The 25,285-nt window shown below is 34.6% G+C and overlaps 4 protein-coding genes and 1 non-coding gene across 5 annotated transcripts in view; 1 reads left to right on the top strand and 4 right to left on the bottom strand.

Annotated features, from left to right (window-relative positions):
• The window catches only part of LOC107008349 (endoplasmic reticulum-Golgi intermediate compartment protein 3-like), an 8,802-nt gene extending 2,438 nt beyond the window's left edge, over window positions 1–6,364 (top strand). The window contains exons 2-13 of the mRNA XM_015207345.2: window positions 517–590; window positions 823–906; window positions 1,012–1,092; window positions 1,484–1,564; window positions 1,793–1,885; window positions 2,389–2,568; window positions 2,679–2,746; window positions 3,337–3,388; window positions 4,077–4,130; window positions 4,218–4,310; window positions 4,912–4,978; window positions 5,912–6,364. Coding sequence (XP_015062831.1) covers window positions 517–590; window positions 823–906; window positions 1,012–1,092; window positions 1,484–1,564; window positions 1,793–1,885; window positions 2,389–2,568; window positions 2,679–2,746; window positions 3,337–3,388; window positions 4,077–4,130; window positions 4,218–4,310; window positions 4,912–4,978; window positions 5,912–6,003 — 1,019 coding nt within the window. The 3' untranslated portion in view covers window positions 6,004–6,364. The remainder of the gene's footprint in view (window positions 1–516; window positions 591–822; window positions 907–1,011; window positions 1,093–1,483; window positions 1,565–1,792; window positions 1,886–2,388; window positions 2,569–2,678; window positions 2,747–3,336; window positions 3,389–4,076; window positions 4,131–4,217; window positions 4,311–4,911; window positions 4,979–5,911) is intronic.
• Window positions 6,365–6,803: 439 nt separating this feature from the next.
• On the bottom strand, window positions 6,804–6,876 carry TRNAV-UAC. The gene has a single exon. It is a non-coding gene; the product is annotated as a tRNA-Val (tRNA).
• A 406-nt stretch (window positions 6,877–7,282) lies between these two features.
• LOC107008270 (uncharacterized CRM domain-containing protein At3g25440, chloroplastic) lies at window positions 7,283–10,900 on the bottom strand. Its single transcript, XM_015207236.2, has 4 exons — window positions 10,621–10,900; window positions 9,273–9,741; window positions 8,371–8,772; window positions 7,283–8,256 (listed from the first exon to the last, which is right to left on the bottom strand). The coding sequence occupies exons 1-4, from the start codon at window positions 10,749–10,751 to the stop codon at window positions 8,131–8,133; spliced, it is 1,128 nt and encodes a 375-aa protein (XP_015062722.1). The 5' UTR covers window positions 10,752–10,900; the 3' UTR covers window positions 7,283–8,130.
• Window positions 10,901–11,361: 461 nt separating this feature from the next.
• Window positions 11,362–14,673, bottom strand: LOC107029243 (probable inactive receptor kinase At2g26730). Its single transcript, XM_015230619.2, has 3 exons — window positions 12,387–14,673; window positions 11,952–12,284; window positions 11,362–11,789 (listed from the first exon to the last, which is right to left on the bottom strand). The coding sequence occupies exons 1-3, from the start codon at window positions 13,678–13,680 to the stop codon at window positions 11,452–11,454; spliced, it is 1,965 nt and encodes a 654-aa protein (XP_015086105.1). The 5' UTR covers window positions 13,681–14,673; the 3' UTR covers window positions 11,362–11,451.
• Window positions 14,674–15,670: 997 nt separating this feature from the next.
• Window positions 15,671–17,278, bottom strand: LOC107014121 (peroxidase N1-like). The gene is made up of 3 exons (XM_015213984.1): window positions 16,794–17,278; window positions 16,343–16,505; window positions 15,671–16,214 (listed from the first exon to the last, which is right to left on the bottom strand). Exons 1-3 carry the CDS (start codon window positions 17,205–17,207, stop codon window positions 15,796–15,798), a joined length of 996 nt encoding a protein of 331 aa, XP_015069470.1. The 5' UTR covers window positions 17,208–17,278; the 3' UTR covers window positions 15,671–15,795.
• Window positions 17,279–25,285: the final 8,007 nt, after the last annotated feature.

Genomic DNA, 25,285 nt, shown 5'->3' with positions numbered 1-25,285 from the left:
GGGGGGGGGGGGGGGGGGGATTTCAAGTTTTGGGGATGAACTACTACTTTTGGACTAAACATGCTAGAAGCTGAAAGAATCTTTTTTGTTGGTCAGAACAGAGTTTTATTGAATTTGCAAAGGTTTATTGTCCCTTCTAGAAGAAGTATTTCATTTGCATCTTCTATTGTTTTATATGTGTAAGTGCATTTGTAACCGATTTTAATTCATAAATTTTTTTCTTTTGGTTTAATTTTTGTTTTAAGTTTATGATTCTTCAAAAAATGCAGTATTTTCGTAAAAAACTTGCCATGGTTTATAGTTTGTTCCAGTTTTGGGCTTGAAGATCTTACTTTTAGAGTTAATTGACTGCTGAAGTCAAAAGGCATATATCATAGTATAGCTACTATTAATGTTCATATGGTCAATATAACTGCTACATGGTTGCTTCAAGGAATGAACATCCCCTACATATTCAATTTTTATGACAACCAGAATTTCTTGCTCAATGATCTTTTTCCACCTCTTGACTTGCAGGATTATATATTCACAGTTATACTGAAACACAGCTAGTAGTAGATACTTCAAGGGGAGGAAAATTACATATACATGTAAAGTTCACTGCCTTCTTAAGCATCATCCATAGTATATGATCTCTGAGAGTTTTTTTTTATCCCTGTATTTTTCAAGATCTTATGATTTCTATGAGAATGCTGATTTTATCTTTGGCAGACATAAGGTTTAAAGTGTCTTTTCAGACCAGTATTAGTATACTTTCTGCCTGTGAAATTTGATTTTTCTGTAATTATAGATGTAGACTTAATTTTTCTCGTCTTCACGCAGTTTGATATCACTTTTCCAGCTGTTCCATGTTCACTACTCAGTCTTGACGCCAGGGATATTAGTGGAGAAGAACATTTTGACATAGTATGTGAATCCACATAATATTATATTTTTGTTTTTGCTTCTACTGTAGTCATTACGTCGCTGTGTTTCTTCATTCTTGAAAACTGTTTTTTATTTCAACTTCAGCGACATGATATATTCAAAAAGAGGATTGACTCCCATGGTGCTGTTATTGAAGTCAGACAAGATGGAATTGGTGCTCCTAAGGTTCGTTGGTGATTGATATTATATGTTTGAAGTATTACTCCGCATATTTATTTAATTTAAATTTGAAGGCCCATGCGTTCATGAATATTTGGCAATATTCCTCTGCTTATTAGTCCATATGATTCTTCTATGGACTTCCGACTTCCGGAAATGCTAGACTCTGCTGCATTTTTATGGTGTCAGCTATCTTAATGTTTTGAGAATAGTGATTACTTGCATGGTGATACCTAATTTCCTTCCATGGGTCTTGTAGTGAAGAGGAAGCATGTTGTGTTAGCCTGGTGATTCAGATATCTTATTGCCCTCTTTGTTTCGTTCTGGTTTTGATTTACTGTTTGTGTATGCTTCATTAACCGCATTTTGTTCTTGCTCTTTCTCTGTTTCGGTATAGATTGAGAAGCCTTTACAGAGACATGGTGGCCGACTTGAACACAATGAAACATACTGCGGCTCATGCTTTGGTGCAGAAACGGTACTTTTTCAATCTCCAATAGGCTTCTCTTTGTTTTCCTTCAACTAGCAAAGGTAGTTGCTGCTTTTAATTGATATTAGTCGGAATTCATCCAAATGTACATTTCCAGACTGGTGAACGTGAACTCTTGTTTTCATCAACAGATCACCAATTAATCCCTTATACGAACTTAGTGTCAAAGACTACATTCCATATATTTTACATCTATGTCTCCCATGTCTTTTGCAGGCAGATGATGAATGTTGTAATTCATGTGAAGAAGTTCGTGAAGCATATCGAAAGAGAGGTTGGGGGATGACAAATCCAGATTTAATCGATCAGGTTTACATTATGTTCATTTTTTTAATTGAAATTCAGAATATTAAGTACATTTAAAAAGAGAAGGTGCATTCAATTGCTTGTTGACTGTTATTAGCATGTGGCTGTTGACTTCTAACGCAGAAAAAGAATTGCTTACAAATTAGTCGGGTTAATGTCATCAAGGACATTGACAATCATATTTCAACCAATTTCTTTTGTATTAGCTTGTTGCCTAACCACTCCGTGAGGGGTTCGGGGGAAGTTAGAGACAGTTTAATTAAGTAGTGAAAGGGAGTATACAGTACTATTATTCAACACAACATAGTGTTGAAGGTAGAAGTTCCTATTCCGCATAGGAGAAATGATGAATGAATTGGTAAGTAGCAGAGGACGTGCTACTTGTTGTATTGTATATATTTCTGGCAGAAGTATATTGACTCATTATCAATGTTATTGACCCTTGCTCTTCTGCTGTCATTCTTCTTACTACAGCGGTGTTACTAATTCGATATTTTAATATGTAGTGTAAAAGGGAAGGTTTTGTCCAGAAGATCAAGGATGAAGAAGGTGAAGGATGTAATATTCATGGATCTCTAGAGGTCAATAAAGTGGCTGGAAATTTTCACTTTGCTGCTGGCAAAAGCTTTCACCAGTCAACCTTTCAACTCTTCGAATTGATTTCCTTACAATCGGATACTTATAATGTGAGATGCCTTTTATAATAATTTACTCTTAAAAACAGATTGTTATTAGTATCATGATATGTTTAGAAATGTTGGCTAACATTCAATCAACATTTATTTGTGTCATGCAGATAAGTCACAGGGTAAATAAGTTAGCTTTTGGCGACTCTATTCCCGGAGTTGTAAATCCACTTGATGGGTAATTTCTTTGCTCTCTGCTGACTTTGCTATGGTTCGCCGTGTGTGTTCTTCTGTCTACAGGTCAAGGTTGACTTGCTGTTGAAGTTTAACATGCATTTCCCAACTTATACCAAATCATAGTTACAACTTAGAATATTGGTTTGTCCGATTTGGCACATTTGTCTTCCGAATTCTTGCTGAACAACTATATTTATTGTATTTCCTCTACGTGTATCACATATCCTCCCTGCTTTTCCACCTCTCCCTAGGGAAAAGGAAAAATGGAGAAAATAGTATTTCCATTCTGTTTTTTCTAATAACTGTGGTGCTCGGGCCAGCTTGTGCGCGCCTCGACTATTTCCACGGGATATCTGCCACCTCCCACCAGCAGCAGGTACCAAGCAGCTTTGTCCACCAACGCTAGGACAAGGACATATAAGAAGAAATCACCTAGTGTTTTTGTCTCTGCTAGGATTTGAACCTGAGACCTCATGATTTTCAACCCACTTCATTGACAACTAGGTCACATTCTTGGGTGCATATTTCCGTTCTTTTTAGTCTCTTGCAGTGGTATATTGCCTAAGTTTTTTTGGTTCTATTTCTTTTCAGGGTTCAATGGACGCAGGAAGCACAGAATGGAATGTATCAGTACTTTATCAAAGTAAGTGTCTGTGGACATAGTATTCATCCTTTCTGTTACTTTCTCCTCCTAAGGAAATTAAGTAATTTGATTAAAGGGAAAATAAGGACCTGTACAGGAGAAGCATAGCAACTCAACTGTAAATTTCAAGTTTCTATGAATCTAACACCCTCCATGTAAGTGTAGGTAAAGCTGTGGTGGGACTCAGAAATACGTATACAATCTAGTACTTCTCAAAAAATAGTTCCACCAGGCTGAATGTGTGTCACAAGGAAATATTCGTCTAAGCCCAAGAAGTGCTCTGTAAATTCTATGCTAAATGTGTCATTGTTATGGTATTAATTTTAAATCATTAGTTAACCCCTTGGCCGCCAATCTTAGCTGCTATGTCCAGCATGAGCTTGGTGCTTGGCTAAATCTGTTAATAAAAGCTTAATTTACTGATTAGAAAAATTCAATCTTAGTTGCTTTTGGGGGAAGAAACAAAAATTAAGCTTCACGATCTGGAATATTGTCTTGCCAGCGACAGATATTACATTAAAAACGAACACCAATTGTTGCATAATTCCACAAAGTACTGATTACAACAAAAAATGTGACACAACATACTTGTGATTTAGTTAGGAATCAATTGGCAAGAATCAAACATTGTGTTTGTTTCAAAGGTGAGAAAATAAGAATTTGCTCAACGTGTCTGCTGGTGTTTCAGGTGGTCCCTACAATATATAAAGGTGTTAGAGGCCGTACTATTGATTCAAATCAGGTATTTCTTAGACCATTTTTAGATGAACATTTTCTCTTGAAGTTTTTGTATATCATTCTAATATGAAAGGACATTGGTTATGTATAGTTCTCAGTGACTGAGCATTTCAAGGGTTCAGATTTGGGTCTTTTCCAATCAATTACTGGAGTTTACTTCTTTTATGATCTCTCTCCTATCAAGGTGAAATCTTCCATCCATTTTTTCCCTTTATTCCTCTTTTTGTTTTTTTTTTAATTAATTATATATAAGTATGATTCTTCCCATCTGTCCTAGCCTTGGTGGACAGAGTCACCTGGTACCTGTTGCTGGTGGGAGGTGGCAGGTATCCTATCGAATTAGTTGAGGTGCGGGAAAGCTGGGCCCAGACACCACTATCTTAAATTTTTTTTATATATAAGTAGATGTGCAAGTGATGGATTTAAAATATGGGTTGGAGGGGTTTTCCCTTCTGTATTATATCAATTAGATATCACAATTTTGACAGTAGTCTCTATTATGAAACATCAAGCATGAAGGTGAAAACTTCCCATGGAACTAAATATTTGAAATATACCAATGTCAAAAGTAGCACAAGAAGGGATATATGGTCGGTCACATTACAAGTTTAAATCTTGCTGTCTGGCATTTAAGTGATCACGGGTTGCTGGTGGACTTATTATCAATCGAGTTTTGAAGATGGAAATTGCTTACTTTTTGGTTATAAAAAAGAGAAGAACGAAAGATGATTAAATTTGTAGTGGAGCAAGATGGTTTATTCTTCCAATTTGGTTTATTTTTGCAGGTGACTTTCACAGAGGAGCATGTGTCATTCTTTCATTTCCTCACCAATGTTTGTGCAATTATAGGAGGTAATTTACTGTATTATATATTATTTAAGCTGATTCTTTTTTGTATTAATGTTACTTGTGGTTGTTGGAGGAGTATCTCATTCTATGATTATATGACTTCCAATGAAAGATAGAATGGGTGGGGAAACTAGACCACTAGAAGATCTCTTTTTAGCCTCATCTATTCCAAGTGCAATCTGGAGTTCTTTCAAGCTCCAGATATCAGTTTTCCCATCATTGTAAAATCATGCTTGATTTGCCATTAAGCTCGACTGCTTGACTAAGTTACTTTGCTTTGGTAACACTTCATTGCGAGTAGGGTGTTAAACAAAATTCCGTGCACAACTTTGTTTATCCAAATTTTGCTTTGCATTTTATTTTAAATCTACAGTATGTCATGTTCCGCCACTTCACAATTCAAATTCTAAGTTCAAATTCAACACTGGAATAGGGGAGAAGAATCTTGAGTTATGGAGAGGCTTATGGAGAACTCTAGAACCATTAGACATTTCAAGAATACTTAAGAATTCCCTAGAATATCTAGAGAATTCTAGAAAGGGACCAAAGTGTAAATATTGTAGGGGATTTTTTTATTTACATTTTAACCCCCTAGGTTGTAGTATAAATAGAGGGGCATTCATTTGCAAGGCATCACTCAACTTGTCAGCAATCTTCCAAACCATACAACAAGCCTTGTTCCAAAGCTCTTTAAATCTTTCTTTGCATTCTCTTAGCGATCTAGCTTAAAATGGCTTACTTGAGCTTAAAAGATCGTGAAAGAATCGTGAGTACGTTGTAAAGTGCGGCACCCGTGACAATAAGCTTTTATCCGGTCACTAAGTAATGAACATTCATTTTTCTAGATAACTTTGTATGAGTAATATCTTTTTCTTCTCAATTTTTGTTCCTTACAACCTGTATAATACTTATAGCACTGTCCTTGTCCTTCATCAGGTGTTTTCACAGTTGCTGGAATATTAGATGCATGTATTTATCATAGTCAAAAGGCCATAAAGAAGAAAGTGGAACTTGGGAAGTTTGGTTAATCACCCTTGATGCAGTTACTGCATAGTACTGATGCTTGTTCATCTGTACTCGGCCCAACAAAAAGGAAGACATGCATCAAGTTTCATAGGGTAAATTACATTCAGAAGGGCTGAACTCCACAACTGCAGAATATGACTAACTTATGTAATTTCTGCATCATTTTTCATATTTTAGACGAACGATTTTGGGTATTGTTGAAAAAGTCGCAAGCCGAATGTTTCCTAGTAACAGAGTAAATTCTAATTTGTGTTACAAGTTGTCTTGTGTCAATGTGCTACCACCTTGATTGTATAATTAGATGTCAAACATGAGCCTGAATTTTAAGTACTTCTGATCGGACCATCAATTTGCCCTGTGAAATTCTGTCAAGTGTTTGCTTTTTATTTATAATTTGATTGCATTTACGGAGCTAAGCAGAAGTTTTAGCTTATCGAAGCTCGTGGTAGGTTGAAACTGTGATTTCATCAAGAATTTATATACCATGTCAAAATATTCTCAGAAATAAAAACAACAGTTTTAGATGCCGCCTAAACAACGTACATGCTTCTCTTAATTTGCTGTGAAATAAAACTAAAAACCAACTTTAGTACATGCAGGTTGCTAATTTACTCTCTCTACTTTTAATGTGAAAATAATATAATAATGTATGCTTGTTCTCTATGCATGCAGGTTGCTAATTTACTCTCTGCTTTTAATGTGAAAATAATATAATAATGATGTATGCTGCTGCTGGTTCTCTATAATTATGTTGCTGCCCAGGATCATTAAAAAAATGATTTAATATAAATAAAAATAATAATGTTGCTGCCCAGGATCGAACTGGGGACCTTCAGTGTGTAAGACTGACGTGATAACCACTACACCACAGCAACATATTGTTATGTAATGTATGCTATACGCTATTTAACATTTTTGAAAATAAAACTTGAAGACAGGGTTTCCCTTTTGTCACAATTCTGAATCCCATTTACCATGGAATAGGTCATAAAGGTAGGGTAACGTTAGTATATATCTTATCATTCCAAACCCACTTGGGATCACACTGAATACACATTGATGCAAGCAATTCAAAGACGAATGTATAATCCATTACATTCATTCCTATCTATCTAGTTATTTACATTACTACAAGTCTATATGTTTGAATTTATAGTGATTGTATTTCTGTCCCCCAGCTCTGTTTGTGTCCAACATACTTTACTAGTACCAATTCAAGTTCCTACATAGCTTAAATAACTCCTTCAGGGCCAATATACCATTGCCTGTTGTAGTAATAACTCAATAAAACTGCAAGAGAAACTCTTGTCAAGGGAGCAAGTTTTATTATCATATATGCTACTGGAACACAAGCATGAATAGTCAACCTGAAAACTGAATCCAAGCATTCAAACTTATTGCAACACTTAAATACGGCAGTTCAAAGCGTCTTTGCTTTTCAACTGCTTGTTACAGTGAACTCTTCGCACCTGAAACACTAAGCTATATACTTGAATGGACTGGTCAGATAATACACAGCCAAAGTTACTCTAATCGCAACATGAGAATATGAAGCCTTTGCTTTTCACTGACAAATATTATTACCATTGAAGTTCCCCAGCTTAACACTTGCAGTCAATGTAGACACTGAACAATTCCGCTAACAGATCTCGAGGCATGAACTCTTTCACTTGAAGGAACATCCACTATTCATACCAAGATTGAAGTTGGTTTATCTGCAGTTAACTGAAAGCAGCAATTGTGAACCTTACACCAAGCTTGGTTTGAGGATTGGAAATGGGTTGGTGTACCAAGGGCCAAGGCTATCTATTTTTTCTCCCAAATGTGACCAGATGAAAGTGAAAGAGAGATCTGACTCCTTTCATTCAACTTCTGAGGGGTTCAGAGTTTAAACTCTGTCTCATTTTGCCATGCTAGGTAAATGTTTTTCTCTTCCTCTTTAAGCTCCACTCCTATGGGCCATCAAACCAGTCGCTCAATGAAGGTAAGTGTTAGGTATAATCAAAAGACTCAACCAGCACTAAAGCTTCACTAAAAATTGAATGTAATTGACAAATTAATGATTTGTATCGCCTGCTTGGAGAGGTAGAAACATTTTGTAATTGCATGCACACCCTCATAATTTAACTTCAACTATTTTCTTGTTTTCTCTTCTGAGCAAGATATTCATGATACTCTACCAATTCTTTCTCCATTTTCTCTATAAATTGACTAGTATGCTCCAAAGACTGCTCATATCGATACTTCTCCAAGGCCTGCAGTTTTACAAGACAACAAGGTAAATCTTCAATTGAATATAAAATTCTTTTTATTTTTACGATCAAGCTGATTCAAGCCATGATATCACAACAAAAAAATGCATACATTACCTTATCTTTAGATAGAGTATCTGGAGGAGACATAACATCTGGTTGAACATAATTCTTTCCACGATAAAATATTATGGTATTGTCTGGCTTAATGTCAATAACAGTGCCTCTGCTTAGCCGAGTGAGCTCTGCAGCATATTCATGAATCTGCCCAGGCTTGCAAGGCCTGCATACAACCTTAACTGTCTCATGTTTCTTCCAGTGAAGATGCATATTCAACACCACCCCTCCAAATACTCCTCGTCTACCAACTGGTGCATAATTTTTCTTTTTCTCACCAGTGCGCTTCAAGTAAAACTTCTCCTCTTCAGTTAAAATTTCAGGATCATGTGGTTCATCTGGAGCTTTAGGTACCTCAAAATTTCTCAATTTCTCGATCAACCAAGCTTCCTTTCGTTTTGCCTACACAATATACATGCAATAACCAACATAAAAAGTTAGATCTCATCACTCTTCTTTTTCTTTATTCATCAGTTGGAGCATTGCCGAAGAAAGTGACTTAGTTGTCGCATGTCGCAAACACACGAAAGCTACTCACTTGATGTACGTACATGGATAAATGATTCTCTAAGATTTCAAAACCAAAAGTCAGAGCAAGCAAGAGAACAATGTCAAAAATGATGGCATACCAATTTCTTCTTTTTTGTTTAAACGAAAAGATAATATTTATTACTTCTATGTACCCCTATCCCATCCAAATTGCTCAATTGCTCAAGAAAGCATAAGCCAATAGGGAAGGGGACCAAAAACAGGGAATGCAGCACAACATAAGCTTATTCACATAAATAAATCAGGACCACTGAAATGCTTGGTAGTTTAAACTGGACAATTACTATACAGAGGGAAAGTATTATATTCAACATATCTTCGACATAGATATCATCAGCCATAATGGATCTAACCTTCTCAAGTTTGTATCTGATCCTAACTTCAGGATTTGGAGATCTCATTTTCTTCTTTGCCTTCAGTCGGTAAAATCTTAGTTCATTCAATTTTGCTTTTTTAGACATTTTAAACTTCTTCACGACACGCTTAACCTGTGTCTGACCACCTCTTTTTCCAATTTCTTGACCAAATCTAAATCTGACAACACCTTTCTCTGTATTCAACTCTATGGATGGACTAGAGAACCGCCTAGCATGAAGGAATTTCAAAACAATCTCACGAGATCCAGAACTTAATGAAATTGGCAATAGCGAAGTGTTCAGTGCAGGATCTTCACGAGATAATTTAGGAATTAATCTCATTTGGTGATAGTTTCTGGAAATTGAGGAGTTGCTATGACCAAGAAAACGCATAAGGGAAGTAGCTTTAGGCAAATATGGATTTGGAACACTTTGTCCAGAGTAACAAAACATATGAGGAGCTTCCCTGCATAAAACAAAACCAATCAGCGAATAACTTACAAAAATGCTTAGAAAAAACTAAAAGAAGATGTAAGAATGTACGTCATCAATTCGTAACAACCTAAACTGTTGAATAACCTCAATTTGAAATGTTAATTGTGTCATTCTAATCAAGAGAAAGAGAAAAAAAAATTCACACTTCCATTTGACAAATGAAGAATATTTCTTATTGGATACTCTAAAATAAGTTTTAGATAGAGAGAGCCTGCGCATAGTAATTCTAAATTTTGGACAAAGAGTGTGTGAAATTAGGTCTTCGGCCTAACTCACACCCCAAAAGCTAGTTCATAGGGAGTAGGATTGTCCAAGCCTTATAAGGAATCCACTCATCTCATTAACCACCGATGTAGTACTTTGTCATTCTTTTAACACCCCACCTCACGCCCAGTGTTTAGCATCGGTTGCATGGACAATTTTGATTTTTGGGGACCCCAACATCGGGTGAGACGAGTCATGCTATGATACCATGTGAAATTAGGTCTTAGGCCTAACTCACACCCCAAAAATTAGCTCAAACAGAGAAGGATTGCCCAAGCCTTAAGTCCACCCATGTCATTAACCACCACCGAGGTGGAACTTTTGTCATTCTTTAATAGAGTGAAATTTTCAATAAATTGACGTGCAGTTTGGAAAAACTATATGATGATTACTATGAACTCAAAATATTTCGGATAGAATGATTGAAAGATGGTCGTTTCTTGTTCCTCATTAGCTTAAATACATCAAGAAAGCTGAATAAAACTCGTAAATTGACTCGCAGCCTCTTTCTCCGAACCAAAAGAAGGAAACGATCAAGCGTCAATAAATAGAAACCCTAAGTACAAAAGTGTCTGTAAAGGTGTACCTTGAGACGCAATTGATATCGGAAGGCCTGAAAATGAAGCCCCAAGATCTGATGGAAGAGTTTTTCATGCGTTTGCTTATTGCAAGCATGATCTTCATGGCAGCAAGTACTGGTCGCTCAGCCGCTCTCATTTACCGGCGAAATTTGACCCGCCAAACGCACAACTCCACCCCGTGAGCTATGAGTCCCCGTTTAAAATTGGGGCCTTCTAAATTCGGCCTAATGCCAAAGCCCATCAAGAATTAATGGGGAACTTGTGGTAAATAGCCATTTCTTTGGTTTTTGACTTTGGAAAATTAATGGGAAACTTTTGTAAATAGCTTCTTCTTTTGATTTTTGACTTTGAAAAAGTATGAAACTTCGTTTGGTTAGATGTTCTAATTTATTTTTAGATGTTTAATTGAGCATAAAATTTAAACTTGTAATACTAAAATAAATTTAAATTTTTTTAGCAATGATTGAACTTACATGAAATTAACCCAAATAAACCACCTAACCAAAACCATATTTGATTTTTTTACTTTTGACAACGGAGTAAACCAATTCACTGTACAATGATGAGAATTATGCTGCACGGGCTTATTATGAAACCATTCAACTAATGAGTAAAATGATTATCGCTTAATTGTTTCAATACATTTTTCATTTTAGTCTATTTTGAAAAAGTGGTTTTTTTAATAATTAGAAACTTAATTTTAGAATCTCTCTTGTCACGCAAATGATGTGTCTACGTCCCATAAATTGAGAGAAAAGGAGTAAGCATAGATACTAATTGTTCAAATTAATAACATAGTACAATATGCCAAATTAGTTACTAATTATTCAAAATAATTATCGAGAGGGAGTTGCAGTTGCTAGGGAGTCATCTGTCATAGATTGATCCAGTGAGAAGGAGAGATCATCTTCGTCTTCGGATTCGGGTATCACCCCATTAATACTTTCCACTTCCCTCAACAGTTCACTAACTTCCGGCCGTTTTTCCGGCGACTTATCACAACAGCTTATAGCAGTCTGCAACAATTTCAACATTCCTGAGTTGGCACTTCTCTGAACAGCTATTTCCGTGTCAAAAATCTCAGCCGTCCATTCTTCTCGGACCGCCCTATGAACCCAACTGCACAGATCCGCACCGGTCACCCCCGCTGGAGCAGAATGTGAAGAAATTCTACCTGTTACAATTATAACTCTCTTATTATAATTTGATATATAAGTGGCTTTGATTATAAGATTGTGATCCGTTTAAAAAATTGGTACATTTTCTATATACTAATTCATTGATATGCAACAATGTGATCAATCTATAATAATGATGAATCAAGAAAAACAAATACCTGTTAACAATTCCAGGAGAAGGCAACCAAAGCTCCAAATATCAGATTTCTTGGACACTTTCTTGGAAGCCAGATATTCGGGTGATCGATAGGAAACCATTCGTTGAGTAGCGATGGGAAGTGCAATAAGGGAAGTGAGACCAAAGTCAGCAACACGAACATCATCATTTTCGTCGAGTAAAACATTGGTGGATTTTAGGTTGCCATGGGGAACAACGAATTGGGAGGAACTGACGTTCAGGTGCAGATGCTCTAATGCTCGAGCAATACCACGAGCAACGGATAATCTTGAGCTCCATCGAAATGGAATCCTACCTCTCGTCCCTTTTCCTCCTATCGTTCAACCAACCATGAAAAAAAAAAAGAGTTATGTATTTGAGTGATTATAAATGTTATAGGACAAACTAAAAAGAAAAGCAGATCATAGTAACATACCGTGAATGCGGTTGTATAAGCTTCCGTTAGGTGCAGATTTTAAGAGAAGCAACTTCTCATCCCTTGTATAATAATAACCAAGAATAGGCAACAAATTTGGATGCTTTATATCAGCAATAGCTCTTACTTGTCTCACAAATTCATCATTTGTTAAAGGTTTCAAATCCCTCAAACGTTTCACCACAACAGTTGGTCCATCTACCAACATTGCCTTGTAACAATTTCCAAAATTTCCTTTTCCCAAACCTTCTGCTGAAGCTCTCAGTAAGTCATCTAATTCAAAATTTATTTCACTACCTAAGAATATCAATTTTCCTTTCTCTAATTCGACCTCTGATGCCAAACTTCTTGATTCGACGCTCCTGGTTTCTGTTGGCGTTGTTGTGATCTCAGTTTTGCTAATCTCCATTTTATCAACCTCCATTAATCTTGTATTCTTATTCATCAGCATTTTCTTAAGCTTTTTTGTTTTTTTGAAGTAGTAAATGACTAGATATAAAAGTACAACAATGCCCACAACGTTAATTACTACCAAGATTGGTGTCAACATGGTTAATTTTGAACTATTTGAAGATCCATTATGTGAACTATCACTTGGAGTTGGTGTAGATGACTCATTATCCTTGATCGTGGTGCACGTTGTGTTCGTAAAAGGAGGACCACATAAATCATGGTTACCTAAGTACGAGGACGGACCAAATTTTTGAAGAGCTATTGTGCTTGGAATTTCACCAGAAAGATTGTTGTTTGAGACATTGAAAACTTTCATAGTTGACTGATTAAAACCGGGGATTGAACCGTTCAATTTGTTGTTCTGTACCTGCAATGACTCTAACAAATTAAGTGTTAGAAGAGAAGGTGAAATTTCTCCATCAAAACTGTTACCAGATAAATCAATGTTCTTCAAATTTTGGTTGTTGGAGAAGTTCATCAAGTTCCCTGATATGGAATTGTTCTTGAAGCTAAGTGTTTGTAATTGAGTGAGATTGACAAGTGCATTTGCCTTGAGTTTCCCAGTAAGGCCAAGATTTTCTAGCACAAGTCCAGTGACTCGACCGTTGATACAGCTAATACCATACCAATTTGGAGTGTTATTCATGTAACACATGAGGCTGTTCCAACTTTTTTGGAGCAATTTAGGATTGTTGAATTCAGCTCGAATCGCCAAAAGAGCATCCCTTTCTGTGCCATGATAGCCTATCGTAGAACCATCTTCGGCTATGGACACGGTACATAATTTCATCATGAAAATCAAAACAACATAGTACTTGATGAAGAGACTAGATGAACCCATAGTTGTTTGTGAAAAGGCAAAGAGATATGCACACAAATAAGGCTCAAAAAACAGGGGAGGCAATTGACAGCTACATTGTTGGGAGAAGAAAACAAGGACGATTGTTACGAGAAATTAGTTGTATTAATTAACAGCTGAGAATACTAGGAAATCAGCTAATTACTTCGTTAACTTGTAGTACTAGGTACATAGGAGATAGGTTTGATTATGGGAAACCTCGTGACAGTGTTTTTGTCTTAGAATTTGCCGCAAGACAAGCTCTTTTTATCTTATTAATCAATATGTTCTATGGGTTCAATTCTTAAGGTTCTTAGCATTGAAGGTATACTTCCGTTTATAGTCACCGGTGATTTCTCCATGCTCATTAAAATCCATTCAAGAAAATGAATCTCGAAATACAAAAAATCTAATGCAATTGCTATGTAGAAGTAGAGATTGTTCATCCCTAATGTCAGTCGATAGACAACAATTAGAACTTTAACCATGTTGAGAGAATAAACATTAGGCCAAATGAGAAATTGTTCAAAATCATATAAAGAGATCAACCATGAGCTATACCCATATTTTCGACCCAATATTAGGTAAACCAAGAAAAAGGACATATTTGTGTATTGTGACACCAAAGGACGGGCCAACAAGAAGTATTGAGAGACTGACAAATTTCTGAAGAATGATTCAGACAAATCTAACATTGGTATCAATAAGGATAATATGCCCCTTTTTGGGTTAATGATGGCTTAGCACAAGATACAAACCATAAGGTTTATTGAGCCAAAGCAAATATTACTGTTGATTTTAATAGATTGTATAGAATATAGACAATATAATAGCCATCATTTATTTGCAAGATCGCATGCAATGTCATCAGAGACTTAGTCGCGTGTGCCAGCTTCAAAATAAATTTTATTTTCAACTCTTTTAACCAAAAGTCTGTTGGATTGGGTCCATCTAATTAAGGTTTGTGCCACTAGGAAAGCTACCCTTTCCGATTGTCACATTAATCTTAATCAAATCCTCCTTTTGAACTACTAATCAATCACGTGAATTTGCATAGTTTTATATCTCTTTTTTTTCTTTCGTTATCTGATACCTATATTGAAGTCCAATTAGATTTAATTTGTATCATAAAGTCCCATATTAGGTAAAATATTTTCTAACAAAAGCGACTTTATAATCAAAAGACTCGAACCCAAAATCTCTTCGTTAAAATATCACTCACAACCATTATTGGTGTGCATGGTCTTATTCAATTTCATTTATCTATAGACTTTTACGTTCTCTTGGACCTTGGTTGACTTTTCTAGCTAGGTACTCTTGTAGCATCCTCCAAACAAAAATCTATCGAAGTCTTCCCAAATTTCTAAAAATTGCGTAGTGCTAAAAATATGCAAGTAATATTATATTCGCTTTCAGAATTACTTCACTAGCTACTTCATGGCATTCTTTCATGGCTATAGGTTGTCCTTGCTCACCTACCATTACAAGCGAAGCTAAGATTTCAATTTTATGAATTTTTAATTCTATAATTGACAATTTTAAATAGGAATAATAATAATTGAATTCCAAATTTAATGTGTACATATTCCATGAATCTATTAACACAAATAATTATCCTAACATATATGTTTGAGGCTAACACTATCACTCCAAAATTGTTTTGATTTTTTTAATCTATTCTCCCTTCCATGTTTAGTACGCATGTAGTTCTTTCGTACAAATAATTGTAGGAGAAAACTAAATACAGAGTACGCGCTCTAACAAATTAAAATTTTAAAGTAAGTTATATACATTTACAATGTGAAAGGTTTTGACACTATTAATCTAATTTAACATGTAATGATAGATACTATTGATGTTGTCGTAGATATTTGCTTATAATTATACCTAAAGAAAATTTCACAACTGTATATAATTTTAGAAAAACATATTATTTTGGTGAATGGCTTTATATAATAGCTTAGTTTGGTTAAAACTTCGTATATATAACCTCTTTTATCAGGAGCAACAATAAGTTCAGTGGGTAAATGCTTTTATTTATTGATATTGGATATAACTAACAATTTCATCTTGCAGCTTGCGCTAACTGAACGAAAGTAATTAGTATACATATATGCATCAGTTGAATGCAGAGCAAACTTTACGAATTTCACCATTAGTCCCTGTCAAAACTTCAATATTGCTCATTTTAACCATGGACTTTCCAAATTCTAAGCCGAATCTCAATCCAAGAAATCCCCTGAGGCCTAAGTACCTTTGGACAAACACCTTGGTCGAAGCATCGGTCCACAATATCTGGTCTGATTCCAGAATTCCGCGACCATTCCTCAAGTTAGAGAAATACGAGGTGTCAAAATTGTTCACGCTTCCAGTGTCCAGTGCCACACGCTTCGAGCCATCTCCGTTTTGTGGACATAATGCTTGAAGCTGAGAAAGAAAGGTTGCATCTATTGAAGGGTCAGGGCCACCAGTGGAGTTGAAATTGTATAGCCTGTAGCTGAAGAATTGGCATGCTGAGGTTCCAATTGTGTGCCCACCTGACCATACAAAATTAAAAGTTAAATGCCATAATTACATTCAGAGTCGTTAAAGTCTCTAGAGTATTTGATAATAATACTATTCATATCAAAATTATTTGTTTTAGTAAATGTTATGTTAGACTTACCAACAAGGGTGACAAGATCTTGAGTGTTGAGACCCTTTGCAGCAAACTTTTGCTTTTGAGCATCAACAGATTCAGTAAAACCTGGCAGATTAGATGTGTCTGATGCGCTTGAAACTCGTCCATCTCTGCGTCCCGTGGGGACAGACCAGGTCAATCCTTTAGTCTGCATCAACAAAACTATATATTGTTACGAAGGACTTAAATTTTTATATACACCGATAATATCGGAAAAAAATACTACATTACTAGAAGTATATGTTAACTAGTTATAGTAGGTAAGTGGTAACATCATGTAACGTATAATTATTTTTTAGGTGATTTGATAGTATCAAATTTTTTGAAGTTAAACTCTATTACCGATGCATGGGACGACCATATATATAACCAAAAAGTCCAAATAAAAAAACTACGTTCTTGCATGCAATATCCATGTGTGTATATATATAATTACCACGAGAACAGAATCACGAGCAGCAAGAGCAAGAATGTCAGCACATGAAACAACTCCAGGACAAACAGCTTCAATTTGCTGCTTAGCATCGTCAATAACCTCGAATCCTCTCAAATTGGTATTCGGAGGAGCTGTTCTCTCAGTGCCAGCACCAGAAATGAGGATGGAACCGTCACAACCTTGTACGAAACAATCATGAAAGTGCATTCTCAATAATCCTGGTGCCACTGTTGGATCAGACTGAAAATGAGACCTCACCGTTGATTGAACGATGGATTCGGCCCTTGGGCACGTACTGGAATAAAATCCAACACGAGTCCCTTGGCCGAATACCATAGTCACATCAATTACTAGCACCAGAATAAAAATAATTATAACCATTTTGTTGATTAAATTGTAATTGTAATACGCCATATTTTGGTGTTATGTACGTACTATGATAAAATTCTACTTTCTCTTAGTTTTCGTTACGTTGCTTAATGATTAAAATTGTATAAGAAACCTGGATATATTTATAGGCACAAGTAAATAAAGGATATACATGCAACTTTAGTAGCTAGATCAATGGAGTAAGAGACTACGAGTAAGCAAAGGTGGCTAAAAATACTTGAAAATGACTATATGGGGCCTATACGCGTTTGATTTTTTTTTTCTTCTTTATTAATGAAAATTACTAATTGTTGTTGTTTTTTAAAGCTTTTTTGAGGTGAGGTGAGTGGTGGATCAAGAATTCAACGCTGTTTTGTGGCCATGAGTTGGCAAGCAACTAAACAATACTCTCTTTGTTCCAATTTATGTGATATAGATTAGTATTTTTTTAATATGAAATTTACAAAAAAAAGAATGAAATTTAAAACATGTAGTTTAAAATAAGTTATAGATGTTGTATGACCACAAATCATTTTATTAGAATGATCATTTTAAAATTAAATTTTTACTAAATATAGAATTATATGATTCATTTTATAATGATTGAAAAATAAAATGTTATATAAATTGAGATTTAAAAGAAAATAGCATCCTTGATTTTGTCTTGTCTCTTTTAGCTCAAGTTTGTAATTAATATATAGGCATAATACATAAATATGCCTTTCAACTTTACCTCATTTTACATTTATGGGGTCCAACTTTGAGTATACATAAGTAGGCATTCAAATTTGTATAAAATTGAACAAATAAACAAATCGTCCTACGTGATATCCTACCTAACAATTTGTGTTCTACGTGTTGTCCTGCGTGTAGTATGCCACATTGGACTCATGTGTCTACTTGTTCAACTCTATGTATAAGTTTAAATGGCTACTTGTACACACTCAAAATTAAAAAAACACAAATATAAAGTAAAATCAAATTAAGAGTATATTTATATATTATATCTTCGTAATATATGAGATTTGCATGTAAATTTGTAGGTATAAAATAGTGAATTTTGTAGGGCGTTTGGGTGTCACAAGTGATAAGCTAATAATGTGAAATGTTGACTAAAGAAAAGGTAGGGATTACTTTTTACTAGTACTAAAGTATGACATCATGTTAGAAATAAATAAATAAAAAAAAACATTATTCAAAGGAGCACTCGTATCTTCAATTTGTGAGAGAATAATTGGTGGGTTTCACACTTACTTTCGGTTCCATGTATTAAAAAAAATTCGTCAATACATGTTGCTATTGGTAATATTAATTGCAGATCGGTAGGGCACGTTAAAATTTAGAATTTAAATATTTTTATTCAATAATCATTCAATATAAATATTAAATTAAAAATGAATTTAATCAAACATGCACTCAATAAATTAGCTTCGTCGAAGACTAGGACATTGTTTTAGTGCGTTTATGGTCTGGTAGTGGTATGTAAAAAGAATAAATCACGAAGCAAATAGAGAAGAGACATATTGTAAAAGAAAAATGTGCAAATAAGATTTCATAGTTCTAATAAATTGACCACTCCACTTTACTTTATAGTATTCTCATGTATATAATGGATCTTCTGGTAAGGGATATAAAAATAATGTTACATGGAATATATTAGTGAATATATAATGGATCGTCCAGTAAGAGGTATAAAAAGGATGTTACATGGAATATATTAGTTATTTCACATTTATTATGCATTGTTGATTTGAGATTATTTAAAATTATATGTATTACGTGAAAGAATTATAAAAATATTCTTCACAATTATTACGAAAGTATTTGAGCGGTAATTAAGCTTTTAACCAGGCTAATGCATGCATTCAATCTCCTCTCTTTACCAATATAAAAAAATTGATGATATTAATAATACACCTTGATACACAATAGAGTTCCACAGCATTAAAAAATATATCAAACAAGATATTACTAACACAAAGTTATTGCATTCATTATTTTTATAACACACTCTATCAAATGACCCTTAGAGACTGCGTTGAGGAGCTTGGGGTAGCAAAGGGTATTTTTGGAATTATCAGTTAATTTTTTATTTTTGTTTTTGTTTCTCTTTTCAGCTTAATATAGTTATTTTTGTTCTTTTTGTTTTCTTTTGAGCTTCTTAATTATTAATCAATTATTGCTTACTAGTTATAAAAAAAAAAAAAATTAAAAAGTAACAATAGAAGCAAATGCTAAACTATTAATGAAATATTTTTATTCAATTTCACGTTATTTAAAGATATTTATCTAGATTCCAGCATTATCTTTTAATTCCAGCATTATCTTTTAATATTATATCAATTATTGAGTTCAGAAAATTGAAGGACATTTCTTCGATCCCATAAATGGACCACAATTTTCCGATGTAATCAAATTCATTAATTTTGGGTCGATTGTATACCAAAAAAACCAACGTTGACTGTCAATTTTAACTTATTTTTTTCAATTTAAACCTATTTTTTGTAGTGTCAATAATTTAATTGTAATATTAATTGCAGATTGGTAGGGCACCCAAAATTTAAAATTTATAAATTTAAGTTTCAAAGTTATGAAGTTTAAAATTACATTTAATAATTATTAATATAAATATAAAATTAAAATTAGTAAATTCGATCGTAACCAACGTCAATGAACAGGCTCCAAAAAGCAAATAGAGAAGCGAGACGTTGTAAAAAAATACTATATGTGCAAATCAGATTCATAAGTCACTAAAAAGACATATGCTTTGGGCAGATGCTATAAATGATATAAAACAAATATTTTTAAATTAGTGTTTTTCTAAGGCGGTTAATCGTTGAAAGAATTAAAGTGGTAATTCACATTAATTTTAAAACTTTTTCAAATACTCATATCTTTTTTTACGTTTGTAATATGATATAACATAAGTATAAATATAAATACATTTTTTATTATTTTATTCTTTTAAAGTAATTAATCAAAATTTATTCTACCGAGAAAACTACGAAGAATATAGCATATTGAAATATCAAGTTTGGATTATTTTAGACCCAATTTGTTTCTCATGTTTGATCTTGTGGTAAAGTGATTTATCGTCGCTGAATTTATTTATTATTGTTCGTATATATTTTCCTAGGCTAAAATATCATCTTATATTTCTACACCCAATTAGAAAATAGGAGTTTTCGTTTACCTAAGTATAGACATTCTCTTTCACCACTTTATATTCAATTTTTGGGGAAACTACGAGAAAATACGGCAATTAAAGCATATACGTCAATGGAGAAGCTAATAATGTAATGTGACGTATGGGGCCAATGAAATAATTCATCTGTTTTACTATAAAACCTTACTAAATTAATATTTGACAATTTAATAATAGATAATATTTTCTTTTGATCCAACTTGGCCAATGGAAGAAATTGTTCATTGATAATAATAAATTTTTAAAAACCTCTATATAAATACAATCTCATCAATAGATAAATTAATAATTCTTTAAAAGTATAGATACTTTTTAGATAATTTAGTGAAATATAATTTTATTGTGAGTTTTTCTTGTTAACAGTTAAAATTGGTTGAAGTTTATCTCTAACTTTTCTTACTCCATCAAAAAGTTTCAGTGTTATCTTTTCGAACTGCACCATAAAATTGTGAACAGTTCTAGATGTAATAAGTGTTTTCTTATGCGTAACTAGTCGTAACGGAATTGTATAAGCTTCACCTTTATTACCTATATTATTTTTTTCGATGATATCCACAATTTCTTCTAAGTAAAGGACCTTTGAACATGTACCACTTTCATTTGAGTAATCCAAAAGGTTGTTGACATAATTTTTTTTTACGCTGACATCATTAATCATGACCTCAAGTTTATAAATGACGTTTTCGCTAAACACTCTTTAAATTAATAATATTAATTTATCAATTAAATAATATATTTATAAAATAATAATATTTAATAATCCCCTATATTAATTTAGTGAAGTTTTACTGACATTTTTCATTGACCACATTCTTTGAGAAACTACTCATTTTTTAGAAAATAAGTACTTCATTTATTCATTTGTCCTTGTTAAAAATAATTGTTCTTAATATTCTACTTACCATTTCACAAAATTAATGCACTATTTTTTTAATTTTATCCTCAATAGTTATCAACCTTTAAAATATGAATAGATTTTATATAAGAAAAATTAAATAATTAATTCATATTCATTGATTAATTAAATTTATTAAAATAAATAAATCTATTTTTATTTATTGAAAACTTAACTTTAAGATATTACTAAATTAAGATACAATAATAAATTTATATAGTTTTTTAAAAGTGACATAATAGCAACGAAGGCAGTATTGTCAAAAACACATCTAAATTATTCATTTTTTTTTTAGTTTCATATCCAAACTATTGAAAGTGTGAGTCTCATACATAAACTATCACTTTTTAGTTTGAGAAACACACCTTGGTGTGTGTAGTGCACTCTTTCTTTTATATGAAAAACCTTTGACACATGACATTCCACATAGATAAAATATTTTATCAAGATAAAAATTAAATAATAAAAAATTAAAGATTACTATCTATATAAAAAATTAAATTATTTTTCTTATCTCACTCCACCACCTCCTCCAGGTACCCCCTCATCCCGACAACCCCATCCTTTTTAAAAAAATAAATTTATATAGTTTCTTAAAATGACATAATGGTAACGAAGGCAGTATTGTCAAAAACACATCTAAATTATTCATTTTTTTTTAGTTTCATATCTAAACTATTGAAAGTGTGAGTTTCATACATAAACTATCACTTTTTAGTTTGAGAAACACACTTCAGTGGTGTGTGTAGTGCACTCTCTCTTTTATATGAAAAACCTTTGACACATGACATTCCACGTAGATAAAATATTTTATCAAGAAAAAAATTAAATAATAAAAAATTAAAGATTACTATCCATATAAAAAATTAAATTATTTTTCTTATCTCACTCCACCACCTCCTCCAGGTTGTTGGGCTTTGTGGAGGCTTGTGAGCCGGCCCGACCCATTACTGAAACCCTAGGTTAACCATTTGGTTTTCCTATAAATATGATCCTTGTATTTGTAATTCAAAGAGGCAGCACAAGTGAAATAAAAATCCTCCTGTTACAGTCGTGGAGTAGGGAAACCGAACCACGTTAAATTCTTGTGTGTCCCGTTTGTGTTCCGTTTCTCTTTTCTCTAGATTATTTGTGTGTGTTGTGTGTTTAATTCCCAACAATTGGTATCAGAGCGAGGTTTCAACAACATTGTAACACAAACTGTGAGAAATTGTCACCTAGGGTTCTTGTGTGAAGAACTGTGTGCAGGGAGGAGTAGCCGCCGTTACCGTGTGGGTAACCTCAAGCAGCAGCCGGCTAGGAGAACCGCGCAGGGTGCGAACAGCCGTCGTCCGTGTGCTGTCCGTCGCGCCGTTCCGTTGGCCGCCGCGTCGAGGAGCCTCAGATCCAGCCGCGAGCGTCCAGATCGTGAGCATCGTCCAAATCGCCGCCCGCTGTCTGTAGACGCCGTTAAGGGAATTGCCGAAGTCCTTTGAGATGGCAGAAGATGGGAAGTTCCGAATTGAGAAGTTCGATGGTACAGATTTCAGTTGGTGGAAGATGCAGATTGAAGATTTGCTGGTTCAGAAAGATTTGGACGTAGTGTTGGGTGACAAGCAAGGAAAATTGTCTGATGCAGAGTGGGCAGTTTTGGATCGGAAAGCTATGTCAGTTATCCGACTCTCGTTGACCAAGAATGTTGCGTTCAACATTCTTAAGGAGAAGACAGCGAAAGGCATCTTGGAAGCCTTGTCTAACATGTACGAGAAGCCATCTGCAGCAAACAAAATTTTTCTGATTAGAGAGTTGGTGAACACAAAGATGAAGGAAGGCAGTTCAGTTACCGAGCACATCAACTCATTGAATTCGATCTTAGCCAGACTTTTGTCAGTTGGCATTAAGTTCGATGATGAAGTTCAAGCTTTACTACTGTTATCATCATTGCCTGACAGTTGGTCCGGAACGGTTACAGCAGTTGCCAGTTCAGTGGGACCTAATGGATTCACCTTTGAGAAGATTCGTGATCTCGTTCTTGGCGAGGATGTCAGAAGAAGGAGTTCTGGAGAATCATCAGGTGATATGCTAAACGTCGTCAGAGGCAGAGGAAATAACAGAGGTAGTGGGAGCAGGAACCGAAGAAGGAGTCAGTCAAAGGCTCGGGATGGCTCAGGTGTAACATGTTGGAACTGCAAGGAGGTGGGGCATTTCAGGAATCAATGCCAGAAAGACAAACAAGTCAACATTGCAGAAGACAGCGTCAACGAGGATTTGTTTATCTGTTGCGCGGAGAGCAATGTGGATTCCTGGGTCATGGATTCTGGTGCTTCTTTTCACGCTACCCACAGCAGTGAAGCATTGCAGAATCTGGTTATTGGAGACTTTGGAAAGGTAAGGCTTGCAGACGATAGAGCTCTTGATGTTACGGGCATGGGTGACATGGTGCTGAAGACGCCAGTCGGTTTCTGGACCTTGAAGGATGTCAGAGTTGTTCCAAGCTTGACGAAAAGTTTGATTTCTGTTAGGCAGTTGGATGAACAGGGACATCATGTGAAGTTCGGAAATGGGCAGTGGAAGGTCGTGAGGGGCAATCTTGTCATGGCTCGTGGAACAAAAAGAGGATCGTTGTATATTGTCGGATTACCGTCTGAGGGAGTGACCGTCCCAGTTCAGAAGAAAAACAAAGTCCGGTTCACAGAATCTCGTGGGCAGAAGAAGGTTGTCTTTGCAAGAAAGAAACCCAGAGCCACAGGTCAGATTCAGGATGAACGAGCAAGGAAAGGTTCAGGAAGACCAGTCAGAGGCGTTTGTGGCAGTGGGAGCACCGGCCGTGCTTCAGCCAAGGCTCCTAGAAGACAGTGGGTCAAGAGAACCAGTATTCCAGCTGTTGATACGTCTCCAGAAAATTTCTTGCTGAGTATGGAGAGTGTTTGTTCTCAGGGAGTTCTAGGATCCGGCAGTTCGTGTCTCAAGTGGGAGCCGGTAGGGACCGAGGACGAGTCAAGGGCAGTTTCAGCCGTGACTGATGTGTTGAAGCTTCGGGGAGCTTCAACGGGCCTTTCAGTTGACTGATGAGAAGGCCGCTGTAGCAGGAGAGAGTTGAAAAAGATTACTAGACATACAAGTGTTCTAAGTGGATGGCAGTTGAAATTCTTCAAGCCTCCAAGTGGGAGATTGTTGGGCTTTGTGGAGGCTTGTGAGCCGGCCCGACCCATTACTGAAACCCTAGGTTAACCATTTGGTTTTCCTATAAATATGATCCTTGTATTTGTAATTCAAAGAGGCAGCACAAGTGAAATAAAAATCCTCCTGTTACAGTCGTGGAGTAGGGAAACCGAACCACGTTAAATTCTTGTGTGTCCCGTTTGTGTTCCGTTTCTCTTTTCTCTAGATTATTTGTGTGTGTTGTGTGTTTAATTCCCAACACAGGTACCCCCTCATCCCGACAACCCCATCCTTTTTTTTAAAAAAATAATATTATTTATAAAATATTTTTAAAAATTTCATATTTCATCCTCCCCCTCCCCCTCCCTAACCCCCCGATAGAAATTGATATTATTTTATTTAAAAAAATCTACCCCATCCTATTTAATTTTCCTCTCCTAACTTCTTTTTTTTTTACGTTTTTCTTATTTTGTGTTAGATATGCACGTACATATATTTTTAGAAAAAAAATTATACTAGTGTACCGAATATAACATAAACAACTAAAAAATATAAAAAGTCTTGTAGCGGCAAGTAAAAAATATTTTCGATGTATATCTAAACACTGAAAAAAAATTGAAAGCAGAGGGTTAGGTGGGATGGGTAGAATTATTTTTAGGAAAATAAAATAATATCTAAATTAGTATGTGATGAAGTAAAAAATGAAATACTTTTATAAAAGAAATTTAAACAAAATAAAAAACTTTAAAAAATGGTGCGGAGTAAGAAAATATTTTACATTTTATTTTATAAAGAAAATATTATTTTTTTACAATAGTTTTTAAATTTTTAATTTTAACTAATACTAATAATTCATTTATTTTTTGTCAAGGTTGAATATTT

This window comes from Solanum pennellii, chromosome 1, assembly GCF_001406875.1.
Source record: "Solanum pennellii chromosome 1, SPENNV200".
NCBI lineage: Eukaryota > Viridiplantae > Streptophyta > Magnoliopsida > Solanales > Solanaceae > Solanum > Solanum pennellii.
Note: the sequence above shows the minus strand (reverse complement) of the source record. Positions and strands in the feature narration are given on the sequence as shown.